The sequence below is a fragment of the Plectropomus leopardus genome, chromosome 22 (assembly GCF_026936395.1).
Source record: "Plectropomus leopardus strain MGB_pleo_1.0 chromosome 22, ASM2693639v1, whole genome shotgun sequence".
Lineage (NCBI taxonomy): Eukaryota > Metazoa > Chordata > Actinopteri > Perciformes > Serranidae > Plectropomus > Plectropomus leopardus.
The window spans coordinates 7,898,761-7,912,425 of NC_142197.1; the positions used below are offsets into that span (position 1 = coordinate 7,898,761).

A 13,665-nucleotide genomic window follows, 5' to 3' on the forward strand; every position below is an offset into this window, starting at 1 on the left:
CATAACTCCTCTCCTACTTAATACTACATTACTACAAGCAGTGCACAGCAAAAGTAAGTACGTTTAAGTATTTCCCAGTTTACCAGAACCTGGGGAGAATGGATTTATTGATGAAAGCATGTCAGACTCCATCACTGTAGGCTGCCATGTTTCAGCTAATTGCTTATTGGACCTTCTTCTTCTTCTATTACGTTACATACTAATCAAGTTAGTAAGCAGCATATGGGTTGAATGTCACGTGGTGAAAACATGGATACCTAACCCTAATCCTTGATACCTTTGTATTGTTTTGTTTTCTTCCCTTCTTCTTCTTTTGTTTTTCCCAGGTTTCTTATACAAATCGATGCTGTTGTGATGCTGACTTCTAAGGGCTATGGAGCATGTCCAGAACCTCACCCAAGTTCAGGTCTGAATATAGCAACCCCCAATCTCATTATCTTGGTGTGTTAGTCCGACTTCAAGAAATGGGTACGATTTCACTCTGACTTTTAGTAAGTAAGTAACACAATAATTGCAATAACAATAATTTTAGATTTTTTCCATTTAAAAACATCATGTAAATGTTGACTGTTCTTCCACTGTGAACATTTAATTACCTACATCCCACGAGCTCTCTTTACCAATGTACCTTTGAGTCTTTCTGCACAAATCAGCTACCCGGACCTGATTTAATTTCTGCAGTCCTTTAATTTCTTGTTGTGTCTCCAGGCTTCAGATTATCTTATTTATTTAACTCTCAAGCTATTCAAACTCTTTATAATCTTGTTAATTTACCAATAAGCTCATATTACACATAAAAATGCCAGTGATGAGCATTAACACACTCACCTCTGCAATCAAAAGAGAATACAGTTTTTACTGTGTGTGAAAATGCACATTTTTTCTTAGATGGGGAGTGACATTAATACTAAATTAGTGCAATATGATTTGGTTTCCCATTTCATAATCTTCTGCTTCCATTGCAGTAATCCTTTAAATATGACTTGCATAATTGTATGTGTCACACCGTAGAGATTTGAAGACCATCCACATCTCTTTGACTTACCTGAAGATTTAATTTTTTTCTATATTGCTAATGCTTTGGGGAAAAAACCTCACTGGTGTTTTTAATTTCTTTGATATTTAAACTTTAATTCAGACAACCAAACAGAATTATGTGCTATTACAGTAAATGGAAGAGAAAGCCTAAAACATTTCTAAAGAAACAAAACACATTACAGAAAGGAAATAACGTTTAAAAACACATCTGACTGAAGTCACACGAAACACATTTTTCTAAAGAGCAATGATGTGGATTTAACTTTTTCAGGTTAACACAGTGTTAAACACACAGCTTAGCCTTTTTCAGTAGAAAAACAAAATTTAATGACGTACTGAAGATGTCTGGTGATGGCCTAAAGCCTGGTCAGTGAAAACCAGCTACTCCTGAGGGACATCTTCAGCCAACAAAGGAGTCTGATGATTGTTTAGACTGTTCATCTGATTGTGTAGTTGCACGTCCTAGAATAGAGTCAGTACAGGTAAGTCCATTTGTTATTGTGAAGTTTACAATGCTTTGTATTACAGTGATGGAGAAACCTAGATTTTGGATATGGTAAAGGCCACAGACTGTAGAGACTCACCTCTCTGGGTCTGTAGACTCCAAGTTTGAGGCGACAGCAGATAACATCAAAAAAGAAGCCAACCAGCCCATGAAGCATGCCTGTGAAGAGAGAGGAACACACAGATTAATAGATAGGTAGATGAATTTAGACACACAAAATATCACACAAAAAGATCTGAGCATATGACTGGATAAATGAGACTTGGATTATACTGCACGAGTTGTGTAAGAGTTTGTAAACTGATGTTTTGATGTGGTTTTGCTGATGTTAAACACGGACCCCTATGACTTTAATTCATCAAGAATTTTCTCTGTTTTTGGATTCTTTGTTCACAGTTGAGGCATATTAGAAAAGCGAAGTTATCTTCACGAATTGAACATAACAAGTGGTGAGTAATCGATACACAAACAATCATTTGAGGGTTGATGTATTCGTTTAAGTCAATCCTAGTTTAAACTACTACTTTTATACAGTGTAGTAGTTGTTTTAGGGCCTGCAAATAACTCCATCTATACATCAGGTAAGCTGCATTTCTTCTTCATTTGTGAGAGTATTTATCCGTACTATCCCTGGTAAAATAACACAAACAGATTAATGTGGTTGCAGGTGAAACCAGACTTGCCTGTGGTGGAGAAGATCCCCCCGATAATGCCGCACAGTCGCACCAGGAACTGCCACAGCGGCATATGCTGCTCGCTGACCGTCACCATCAGAGAGCTGGTGTCGTACTTAATGAAGATGCCGGAAACGCCGTGACTGCCCGCCGCGTGGTTTATCACCCGCTCCTTGGAAAGAGACAGAATGGTGGTTAGTTTTGTCCCAGCTTTTTCTTCAATCCTCTATCTTATCACTCCCCTTGTGGTGCTGTGGTTTTGGGGTATTTTCACTCACCCGCTCAGTGACAGAAAACTGGTGTGTGTCTGCAGATATCTTGTACGTGTTCAGTCTGGTTGGAACCACTGTGATGAAGTACTGGAACATCTGATTATCTGGAGTAAAACACAGCAAGGAATAGTGTGCAAAACTCACATTTTTGAATCAATTTCAAGGAGGAAAAATACTTAAACTACAGCTAAAGAAACTCATAATGAAACTTAATCATTTCCATCATCTTTAAAGAAAACCTCCTTACAGTAATGCCCCCTTAGCAGTGCTCATCCAAGGTGATCTAAGGACAGTCTGACTCAGCTCATGATTCAATAAATGTCACAACGCGTCATTAATTCGGCAGAAACCTCCATCATATGTTTTATCCTCTCCCAACTCTGGAAACACAGCAGTAACTCACTGTTAAAGGTGATTTTCTCTGTGCCATCCAGAGGATTGATGATGCCCGGTATCTCCTCCCCAAAAGATAAATGGTCTATTCGATGGGAGAAGTTGTACGCTGTAACACAAAGATGAGAGGACGCTCAGGTTCAATCAAGGCCGCGGAGAATCACTGAGCGAGCTCTAAGTCAGCCTGGAGAGAAATCTGCGCTGTAGGCCTGTATGTATAGTTGCTGTTTAACCCTTTGAAACCTGGATTAACATCAGTTTTTTTTTCCCTAAGAGGCCATTCATAAGCATTAAAACCTTTAAAATTTATTTTGAATACATGAAAAAAAAAGACAGTGAGCAACTTGGCAACACATATCCTGAAAGTTGCAAGAAATTAGTAGGTTTAAAAAATTACTTTTAAAACCCAGGGAACAATTTCAAGAAAATTATAGTTACAATTATCATAATTACATATTTTAATATTTGGTACAGAATTATTTTTATTTTTATTTTGTTATTGGTCTTGCTCTTTTTCTGGTATTTTTTTATTTTCTTTTTCTTTTATTTTTTTATTTTTTAACAAATTTCTTGCTCATTCTTTGAGTTATTTCTTCCAAAGTTGCTCATTGTCTTCTTCCTATATTTTTTAAAGAAATCCAACAAAGTCGCTCAGGTTTTAAAGGGTTAAAGCCATGGTAGGCAGAAATCTGGAATGACTGATTATTAATAACATATCTAACATATCTAAACATGCAACATTTAATCGTATCATTGACGTAAAAATCATCTTTCATATTCTGCAAATGAAACGCCCTGAGGATGATGAATGCAATAAACACCTGTCATCTCTTTTTCAAATTAGCAATCATAATTTTTGTTGAATCATGATCAGATTCTTTTTTTAAAAGAAAGAAAATATGCAAACGTAATTAGAAAAACAGTTACATACACTCGTGGCTCACAAAAGCTGCAATATGGGCATGACCCTGAGGATGATGAATGGGTCTGAAAAGGAATAAAGACGCATTAGTACACTGGTGTCAACAAAAGCTCTGTATAATTGCGTCTATTTTTAAAATGAAAACGAATTCTACAGTTAGATCACAGTGAGAAATTACTGAGCGACCTCAAGTTATATCTGTCAGCCTCTTTTTGACAATTCCTCTCATTCCTTACTTTCCCACAGTGATGTGCAGGTTTCCCGCCACCTTATTGACGTAAACATGTCCGTGTATCCTGCAAGCATCAAGCGGCTCCATAGAAGCATCCTCCCTACACACACACACAAAATTATTGAGCACAAAATTTGACTCCTTAACTTTATATCAGCCTTATATTTACAGTATCAGGCTGGTAATATATGCAGAAAATTAAACTTGATTCTGTGCAGAGTATAGGTGTGGATTTCAGGTAGACACATCCCCCTTAAAATGTAAAATATGTGTTTGTATGTGTTTCTTCCCCCTAAAACATTGATATAGCAAGAGACTTTTAATTTTGAAGAAATTAAAGAGGATTTCACTGTAAATGGATGCAAAAAAGCACACTCTGGCACAAAAAAATCCAACAGAAAATTAAATATTTAATGCTTAAAATTTGCTGGGCGAAGGCCTCAAAACACCATATTTCATAAGTGTCCCTCCCTGTCTTGAAACAAAACCTACGCCATTGGTGCAGAGAACAGTATTTTTTTTCTGTAGGATTTATGAAAAAGCTACCACTAAAAAAGACAATATTTATTTCTGTAACTGACCGTGGGGGCAGGGCAGTGGGTCCTCCTTTGAGGAGAGTTTTGTAAAGCACTTCCTGAAGAGCATGTTCCTCTCTCAGTCTGTTCTGAATGAGAAGCAGCGTCCTGAGGAAAATAAAAAACAAAACAGGTCGGCAACATGTTGTCAAGCTACATCTGAATGTAGCTCTGCAAGTTTGACTGACTGCTGCTAAAATTCGGGCGCTTCAAAAACAACTACAAACGTCTTTGACAGGACAAGGAAACACGACATTATTAGAACTAAAGATTCAACTTTGCATGGCCGCAAAAAAATGTTCCTCTTCAGTGCCTGCAAGTGTTATCACCTTAAATTCGCCTTTTAAAGGAACTCTTAACCCACAGACTGATCATTTTTATATTGATTACTGGCCCTGTGTTTGTGAAATAAATTTTGTTTTTTTAACATGCCCTAATGATGAACGAGGAATTCAAAAACTGAGAAAATTCGTGATGAACTGAAGTCAAATGAGCTCCATGTTAACGGCAGCAAAACTGCATCAAAACATCTGTTTACAAACTCACACACAACTCATGCAGAATAATCCTCATTTATCCAGTACTTTTGCTGTTAGTAAACAAAAACACTATGACTTTTTGGATTCGTCGTTCTCTGGGTGAGTTATTGATAAACAAATGATAATTTGGGGCTGAAGTAAAACTGAATTTAAACATAAAACATGACAATGCAGAAGCCTTCAAATTAGACAACACAGTGTTAGGCGATAGTGCTTTACTAAAGTATCTTTCTGTGACAGCTTACCTTTGCCACCGTCTCTGTTGTGGAGTCAGTTCAAAAATAACCTGGAAAAAAACACACAACACACACACACACACACAAAGAAGAGATACATCTCTAAAAAGAAAGAAAGAAAAAGCAGTTTAATCACGTTCTAATGTTTGGAGACACGCGTCACTCACGGGCTCGTACTGCAGGCCGCTGGATGTGATCATGGTCTCAGCCAAGTCCAAAATATCTGCTCCGACATCTGCAGCCACAGACATAAAATGCATGCACGCAACTGACACATATTTACAGATATAATGCACCTAAATAAGTAGTTTGTTTATGTGCATAACAAAGAAGGTAGGATACTCACGCTGGCATTTCATGGCGACTGTTATGTCAACATTTATTCTCAATTTGCTGTAAATGAGGAGTGAGAATAATATCAGTATAGCAACAGGGGGCGGGGGCGTAATATTTAATATCTCTGAAAATAAGCTTACCTGGAAAAATCTTTATCAACTTCATATTCATACTTCATCCAAGTGTCTCTATAAACAAAGAACTCTAAGATAGCCAGAAGAGCCATGGCGCCGAAGGCTATCAGCGACACTGTGGATGAGACGCACACGGTGGTCACGGTTACTGATATCGTCGCTGTTATTGTTGTGTTTGTGTTTCCAGGGGAGTGACCCACCTGTTCCCCCTGACGCTGAGGTCTCCACGTAGCTCTCGGACACTTTGGGGAAGGCGTCCAGTTCCCTCACCAAGCTCAAGGCTTTCCTCCGGGACAGACGCCTCATGTTCAGGTTCAAGGTTCAGCTCGCCACCTCCTCAGTCATTAAAAAAAAATACAATTACAGAGCAAGAACCCATATATTTCATGCAAACACGCTCATAGGTCTACTTTCTACCATTACAGTTTACTAACTACACAGTAACTAGTGTTGGGAAGGTTACTTTTGACATTTAATAGGTTACAGATTTCTAATTAACCTGTCAAAAATGTGACAAGTCAGCTAATATAACTATTTTAATAAATTAATCAAAGTAATGTAACTTATGACATTTGATTACTTTTAGATAACCTTTCTCACAAATGTTTTAAATTGTAATAATGCTGAAAAATGTCTGGGAAAAGGCTCCTCTTAAAGATGACATTCCTGCACAGTGAAGAAATGCAAAGAAATTATATTAATGTTACATTCTACATATAAATTTGCACAGAAAAAAAGATGTAACATATTCGTTTAGACATTTTGATTAGTAGCTGTAATTTAATTAAATATTTCCTCTCAGTTACAACTATAACAATTACATTTATTTTTTCATCTAATTATGTGTAACTAATTACATATAGTTACAATATTTTTTTTATTTGGGTGTAACATTTTTCTAAAGCTTTGTTGCCTCAGTCAAAACTGAGGGTTTTTTTAAATGAAGTATCCTAAAACAAGTATTGAAATACATTTAAAAAAAAGTAAATATGATAATAATAATCGTATTATAATAATAATAATAATAATCTGTTTTTATTAGAATCTATTTTTTTTAATTACCATTACATACATAGGTTGTCAGTAACACTGGATTTTTAGAATTGCACCCATATATACACAAACGATTTTAATATTGGTATCAAAACCTTTTTTTTTTTTTTTTGCAATTATTGTTTATTATCAGAAAGGCTGAATTATGCGCTCAACACGAACACCTGGCGAACAAATGGCTCAACATGACATCCTAACATTTAAATGTCACATATCTGTATTTACTCTATAATATCGCATTAAAACGATAGATTAAAAAAAAGAAGAATTAAGATTTCTACAAGATACAGCCAATATAAATTTATATATGCTGCAAAGTGATATTTACAGCAAAGATGTTTCATGAAGTAAAGATATTATGACAGTTAACCGCCTCGTTAAAGACACGCAGCTTTGACAACAACCTTTATTTCAAATAATCTTACCTTTTATATTTAGATGTTAAACCGCGGTGCAGAATCTCCGGAAGCCATGCTCGATAAGTTACAGCTGCTGTCAAATGATGATTTCAGTGCACCATAACACATCCATGGTGCTCACAGAGAGGGGGCGGGCTCGCGCCTGCCTTGTTTGGGTAAGTAATGACGTCAGTATGTGCGTAGCGTGCGCGCCCGCATGGCATGAACGCGCAGAGAACAATGTCGCTATTTAGTCACGAGGTGGCGCCTCAACTTAATACTAAAACTGATGCCCCTCTGTATCATGTAAGGTATTTTGATTTAATTGTACAATATGATAAGCAATATATAATAATAATAATAATAATAATAAAAGAATAATTTTGAATGCTTTTAGGTGTATTAGAGTATTTTACACTGTATTTCTACAATATGATACTTGTTCCACCATCACAGTTACCAAAAAAGTCAATATCTGATCCATTTTTTTAAAGTTTGATGAAGAAAAAATACAATAATAATAATAATAACAATAACAATCATCATCATAATCAGAGATATTTATATATATTTAATCATAAATCATTTATATTATAAAAGTATATTTTATAATATATTATTTCCTCACTTTTTACATGTTCAATCTCCAATGGTAAACTTAATAATTATATATTTAAAATTAGGTTAATTTTCTGCAATTTGTCAAGTGATGTTCTTGTGTGTTTTTGTTTTTTATTCCTTTTTTTAGGTAACTTTCAGCAACTTCTTACAAATTTCTTGCTATGTAAAGACATCAAACCAGCGACAATAATGGTGTTCACAGTGTATTCAACTCATGTTAATGTCTTTATTTTGTCATATTTGTCAGATAGCCAAAGTGAAGTCTAAGTAAAGTGTTAATCCTTTATCTTGCTTTACCTATGCAATTTATTTAGGCTGTAGTATCTTTCATTTATTACATGCTCATATAGTATCCTGTGAAGCTGTGCAAGCTTATGATAAATAATATAATAGGAAATTAATTTTTTAATATTTTTTTTTCCCAGGGTAAACTTGGTCCCCCGATGTTGCCTCCATGGCTATGGCCCTGTATTAGTGTGAATCTCCATTCATCAAAGGTGGCACGAACACATCTAACATCTAACAAAGAAGTTCTGACCTCCACTTACGAGGCATAATTAACTTCCAGGAGGAGTGTTTACAGGCATGCGGTGGATCTACACACCAGACATGTCATTGCACTGCTCCCATTGACAAGAAAATAAACCTAATGTGAAGACATGATAACGATCTACTGGTGCAGGCTGCTATTATCACCCTAAGGACAAAGGAGATGTTTACATCCCGCTGCAGGCTGCACCAAAGAAAAAAAAAAACAATTGAGATGTGCAGAAGAACTGGGTGAATCACATGTGTCTCCAGTGCAGTGAGTGCTCATGAGTCCCTGCATGCACCGAGCCTGCTTGCCTATGCAGAGCAGCACAGATGGGCGTGTGGGGGGATGGGTGCTGTCAGCTCACAGATCAAGCTGTGGGTCGGTGGTCCCATTGCTATTCACCACACAAGCACGTAGGGCATGTCAGACACGCTCCATGGAGACATACCAGGGGTGGATATTGCGTTTTGGTTGTGCTCTTCTGCAGCGTCTGCCACAGACTATCATCAGAGGAGCTCGCTCTCTGCTGAGAAGAGGTGTGAGAACACAAGGAAGATAAACTCTGCAACTGTGCAAATATTCTGCTGATGGGGCAGCTTTGGATTTGTGACACAGTTATGCTTTTTTTTTCTCTCTTTACATCACATCAGCTGCACCTTTAGGCTTCTGATAAGTCACTGCTGATGATGCACATTTTTAAGTAGGGACTTTCAGCGAGTTTCAGTCAGCTAAAACACTTTTTACACATGGCTTAACAACATACGGTGTATTTTTGTTCATTTTTTGTCTCCTTAATTGAAAACAGTATGATATTAATATTTAAGGAATTACTTTTTATGACTACAATAGATATTTTTAAATGCCTGTCCATCAAAGTATATGCAGACAGAAGATCCGTACAGTGTTAAATCTTTAAAACCTGAGCAAACTGGTTTGATTTCTTTCAAAAACACAGGGGGAAAAGTGATGACCAACTTGGGGAGAAATGTTCCACAAATTGCAAGATATTAGTAAAAGTTGATGAAGAAAATTTGTTTTAAAAAGGGCTTGAATTATTAGAAAATTGTAATAAATTAGGGAAAATTTTCCAGAAAAATATATTTAGAATATTATAATTCTGTGTGTAAGATTATGATACAGAAACAAAAAACTCTGTAATTTTTTTTTAGATCATGTGCTTACCTTTTTTATCAGCCTTATATTTACAGTATCGGGCTGCTTAATATTTTCAGAAAATAAAACTTTTTTTTCAGGTAATTTTTTGTAACTTTTTTTTCTCCCCATCTTTTTGAAAGAAAACAAACCAATTTTCAGGTTTCAAAGGATTAAAAATCCCTGCAATTGTGCAACGTTTTGATCGTATAATACACATGATACTCAAATAATGTTGCCATAACAATAATATTTTTGTTGCTCTTAATACACAGAGTACACATAGTAACCAGGACAACAAAGCACAACATTCTTTATTTAAACTAAAAATATTCAGATTTTGCTGATCGTAATATTGACAAAATCCCCCAAACAACGCTATTATGTAATTCCTTTGTTGGAAAAAGTTTGTGTCTATTGTTAGTGTGTGCCCACACAACCAGATGGAAATGAATAATTTGGAAACTGACGTCAGAGGTGGGATTGCCTAGAATGGAGGGGCTCGTGTCCGCTCGGCTCTCCGTTCGGGTGTTTCCGGACGGTGGGTTAAATCCCCGCCCCGCTTCATTCCTGCGTTGTTTGGGGACAGTAGGAAGATGGCGGCGGCCCCGCTGTACTGTGTCTGCCGGCAGCCCTACGATGTGAGCCGGTTTATGATCGAGTGCGACATCTGTAAAGACTGGTTTCACGGCAGGTACGTTGCCTATGATGTATTTTAGAGATGTGGCTCGTTGGAAACGACAAACACTGGTTGTTTATTGAAGAAAGGCGACGGTTGTGTGAGCGGTGTTGACTGGTAGCTAACTTAGCTTGCTAGCGCTAGCGTTGGGCGACGGGGGTTTTAAACCGTCTATTGACACGACTTTACGAAAGAAAGTGGGGTTTCTCTCTCTGAAATTTGCTTTAATTGACCCCATTGTTCTGCCAGTGAGATAAAAACTCCCCAACATGTACCCGGCTTGTGTACTCATGTTGATATTTAACGTTATTGACACAAATAGAGCCAAAAGCAAATAGTTTTAAATACACGGATCTATCAGGATTGCTGAACTGTGTCAGTCAGCCTGAGTGATCAAAAGCTTGGCGGGGTCATCGCGACACAGAGAGGCTGCTGCATGTTTGCCAGCTCCTTGTAATCGTGTTGGATATAAATTTAATCTTGGTTTTGTTGTAATTTAACGGGTTAAAAGCCGGTTAAACCAGTGCACCACTGTGTGGCTTTGAGCTCGCAATCTTGTTCACCAAGTTAGGTTACTTAAAGTAATGGCAACAACATTTTACTTTAAACTTATTTTATTAAACTACATTTCATAAACAAGTTCCATCTGTTTGGGCTCATTATGTTGGTTATTGTCATGCCCGATTTGTTGAAATTAATTTGTAAAGCTGAATATTTCCAAGATATGTTTGCAGTGTGAGGTTTTTTTTGGATTTTGATGTGTTTTTGTTGGTTTATGTTATTAGAAAGCAAATGGGAGAGAACAAGGAGCTTGTTATGGTCGGCCTTTTGATTGACAGCTTGAGAAATTTAAATCCCCCTTTCAGGCAGAGGAGGCACATGGTAGGGGACCCCTAGTGGTGATCAGGGGGACTATTTAAAGGTACCAGTCACACACAAGTCTCAGAAGTGATTGTGATCGTTTTTTGTCCTCATTTCTCCTTTTTAAATGTCCTATCCTCATTACTGATTAGTGGAGCAGTGGTGTAATAGATGCTTTTTATGATTCATGCTGTGTGTGAGGGGGTGTGTGGGTGGTGGATGTCAAAATTATTATGGGAAATTCATTATTGTGTAATAAAGATATTTTGTTCATCTGAGCATGTATGGCAGAGTAAAATGTCATGCATCTAGTCCACACCCGATACGATGATGAACAGCTCATGATGTGGGATGAAGATCATTCTGTACTGTTTTGGTGTGACAAAGTGACCTAGATACAAAAGTGTATCACAAATTTAAAAAAAGTAGGGTTACAAATTGGATACACTTATCTTAAATTGATTGTTGTCAAAATGAGCAATCAGTTAATTGATCAAAAAGAGTTTACTTTAAATAATAACAGACAAAGCTCATAGCAACATACTTGACAGCATTGCGTACTTCAACGATGGCAGATTAATAGAAAACGAAACAATGCGAATACTTTTGAACCAGGGCTACACGACTAGAAAAAAGGTAGCTAGTTAGAAAACCTACAACAACCAAAATGCACTGTGCCCTACCAGACCAGTAGACGCTCCTGCTGATGCCCAATGTAATGCGATCTTATCCGTTCAATACAATGGCTGCCAGCCGGTAACAAACAATCATGTTCTATGGCTAAATGGTAAGCTAAAACATGATTCTGAAAACATGAGGCAAGAAATATGCAACGCACGAACATAATCTTGGTTCATATTTAATCAGCTTAGTTGTGCTGTTTGATCTCAGTTTTTCAGCCTTTGTTTTCACTGTGCAAGAAGCAGTATGGCGCCCACATTCTGTGCACAAACTCTCGTTATTACAGACAAACAGTGCACAAAAATATGTTTCTGAAAACATTTTAGTAGAAAAATAGGCAGTTTAGTGACATGATCTTGATTTATATTATTCAGTGCAGTTTGAGTTTACTATTTGATTGATTTTGGACTAAGTTTGAGAAAGAGAGAGGGACAGGTGTACTGTACTCTGTGTGTCTGTGGTGGTGGGCAATAGGAAAATGCAGAAGTTCAGCCATAGTTTAAGCAACAGCTTGAGAGCCTGCGCAACTCCACAGGATGAGGAGAGATATTTGGACACTGGTTACATAAAGGGCCGTTCACCTCAGTTAGTCTACACATACTAACCACATTGTTTTGATACAAATCTGGTTAGAAATCTGCAATTATCTCTTTTATTTTTCTTTTAAATTAGTAATCAGGTTGCATCACTTTATTTGGCACTATGAAGTCTTCTGAGGTGGCTATTACAAGGCAACAAGATTTGCTGTCAGTATTAAGAACATGTATTATAATTGTTGTCAGATTACATACTGTGTGTCAGACTCAGGTACCCAAAAAAAGACCTGATTTTTAAAAAAAATCTGACTCTTTATTGATGTGGAAGTCCATAGGTGGACTCAGACAAAAGTTAGACATATCCCGTTCTTCAGTCCCTTGAATCACCCTGTGTGGGCGCATCTCCACGGCAACTGTTTATGAATACAATAATCTGTTTTTGCTTGTGTTGAAATGACGGAAGCCATTGCGTAACCACATTAAGTGCGCTGCCAAAAAACTCGGCGGCCAGAATTTGTGGCGCATCGGAGCCAAAAGAGACTGGCTGGCTGTGTGTCATGTGCAGGCAAGAAAAGGAACAAATGTTGGAGCTTCCCCCATTGATGACTAATAAGCAGATACACATACACAGAGCACAGCTCCAAAACCAGCCACATTTCCTGCCTCTTTCCCACGAGGCTGGCCAGAAGGAAAGGGATATTCTCTGGCTGTGGATGATGGCACGCCGCTGAAGTGGAGGGAGAGCAGCTCAAAATCCCAGCGCCTGTTTGACAGTTTGCTAGCTGAGTTGCTGTTTGTGTTTGTGTTGGGGACTTTGTCTCGCTGCCTCAGTTTCTGGAGGGTGTCCTGTTTTCCATCACCTGTATCTCAGTACACAATACAGCCTTTAACTGGATTTGGGCATGGTTAGCAAAACGCTGTGTGGCTTATCTGTGTCGGAGTAGTGATCTGTGACGTGAACTGGAAAGCAAAAACAAGACATGTTGGTCTAGATTAGGTGCTCTGAAAAGCTTGTATTGACACACATGAGCCCCCGAGTCTATTGTATCACAAAAATACTGACATTTTCTTGGTCCATTTAAAATCCATGTATGGGAGATGTTTTTGTCGATGATGTAAAATTGAAATGTAGTAGGGAAACCTGTTTTTACTGCACGATCATGATTCAACTCTAAGTATTTGTCAATATCAAGTATTGATCTACCTTTTCCCCACATTTGAAGTCTGGATACCTCACTCCACAAATCTTGTCATAACTTTTATGTGCAGTAATGGTATTTAATGTGGCTTGTT

At 37.4% G+C, this 13,665-nt stretch overlaps 2 protein-coding genes across 3 annotated transcripts in view; one reads left to right on the forward strand and one right to left on the reverse strand.

Annotated features, from left to right (window-relative positions):
• Positions 1-1,121: 1,121 nt before the first annotated feature.
• On the reverse strand, positions 1,122-7,488 carry LOC121961591 (endoplasmic reticulum-Golgi intermediate compartment protein 2-like). 2 transcript variants are annotated; one of them, XM_042511648.2, is made up of 14 exons: positions 7,335-7,488; positions 6,057-6,189; positions 5,863-5,971; positions 5,733-5,779; positions 5,554-5,621; positions 5,396-5,436; positions 4,618-4,719; positions 4,041-4,136; positions 3,814-3,869; positions 2,893-2,991; positions 2,496-2,593; positions 2,227-2,389; positions 1,623-1,702; positions 1,122-1,500 (listed from the first exon to the last, which is right to left on the reverse strand). In XM_042511648.2, the coding sequence occupies exons 2-14, from the start codon at positions 6,160-6,162 to the stop codon at positions 1,420-1,422; spliced, it is 1,146 nt and encodes a 381-aa protein (XP_042367582.1). In that variant the 5' UTR covers positions 6,163-6,189; positions 7,335-7,488; the 3' UTR covers positions 1,122-1,419. The 2 variants fall into 2 exon arrangements, with proteins under 2 accessions (XP_042367582.1, XP_087929063.1); XM_088072937.1 differs by having other exon boundaries at positions 6,057-6,192.
• A 757-nt stretch (positions 7,489-8,245) lies between these two features.
• kdm7aa (lysine (K)-specific demethylase 7Aa) overlaps positions 8,246-13,665 on the forward strand; it is a 32,627-nt gene continuing 27,207 nt past the window's right edge. Inside the window, exon 1 of the mRNA XM_042511691.2 lies at positions 8,246-10,309. Coding sequence (XP_042367625.2) covers positions 10,212-10,309 — 98 coding nt within the window. The 5' untranslated portion in view covers positions 8,246-10,211. The remainder of the gene's footprint in view (positions 10,310-13,665) is intronic.

Coding starts and splice junctions, on each gene's coding strand:
- LOC121961591 (XM_042511648.2), bottom strand. CDS start 6,162: ATGAGGCGTCTGTCCCGGAGGAAAGCCTTGAGCTTGGTGAGGGAACTG. Junction 5,780..5,862: donor GTTGATAAAGATTTTTCCAG/GTAAGCTTATTT, acceptor CCTCATTTACAG/CAAATTGAGAATAAATGTTG. Junction 5,437..5,553: donor GCGGCCTGCAGTACGAGCCC/GTGAGTGACGCG, acceptor GTTTTTTTCCAG/GTTATTTTTGAACTGACTCC.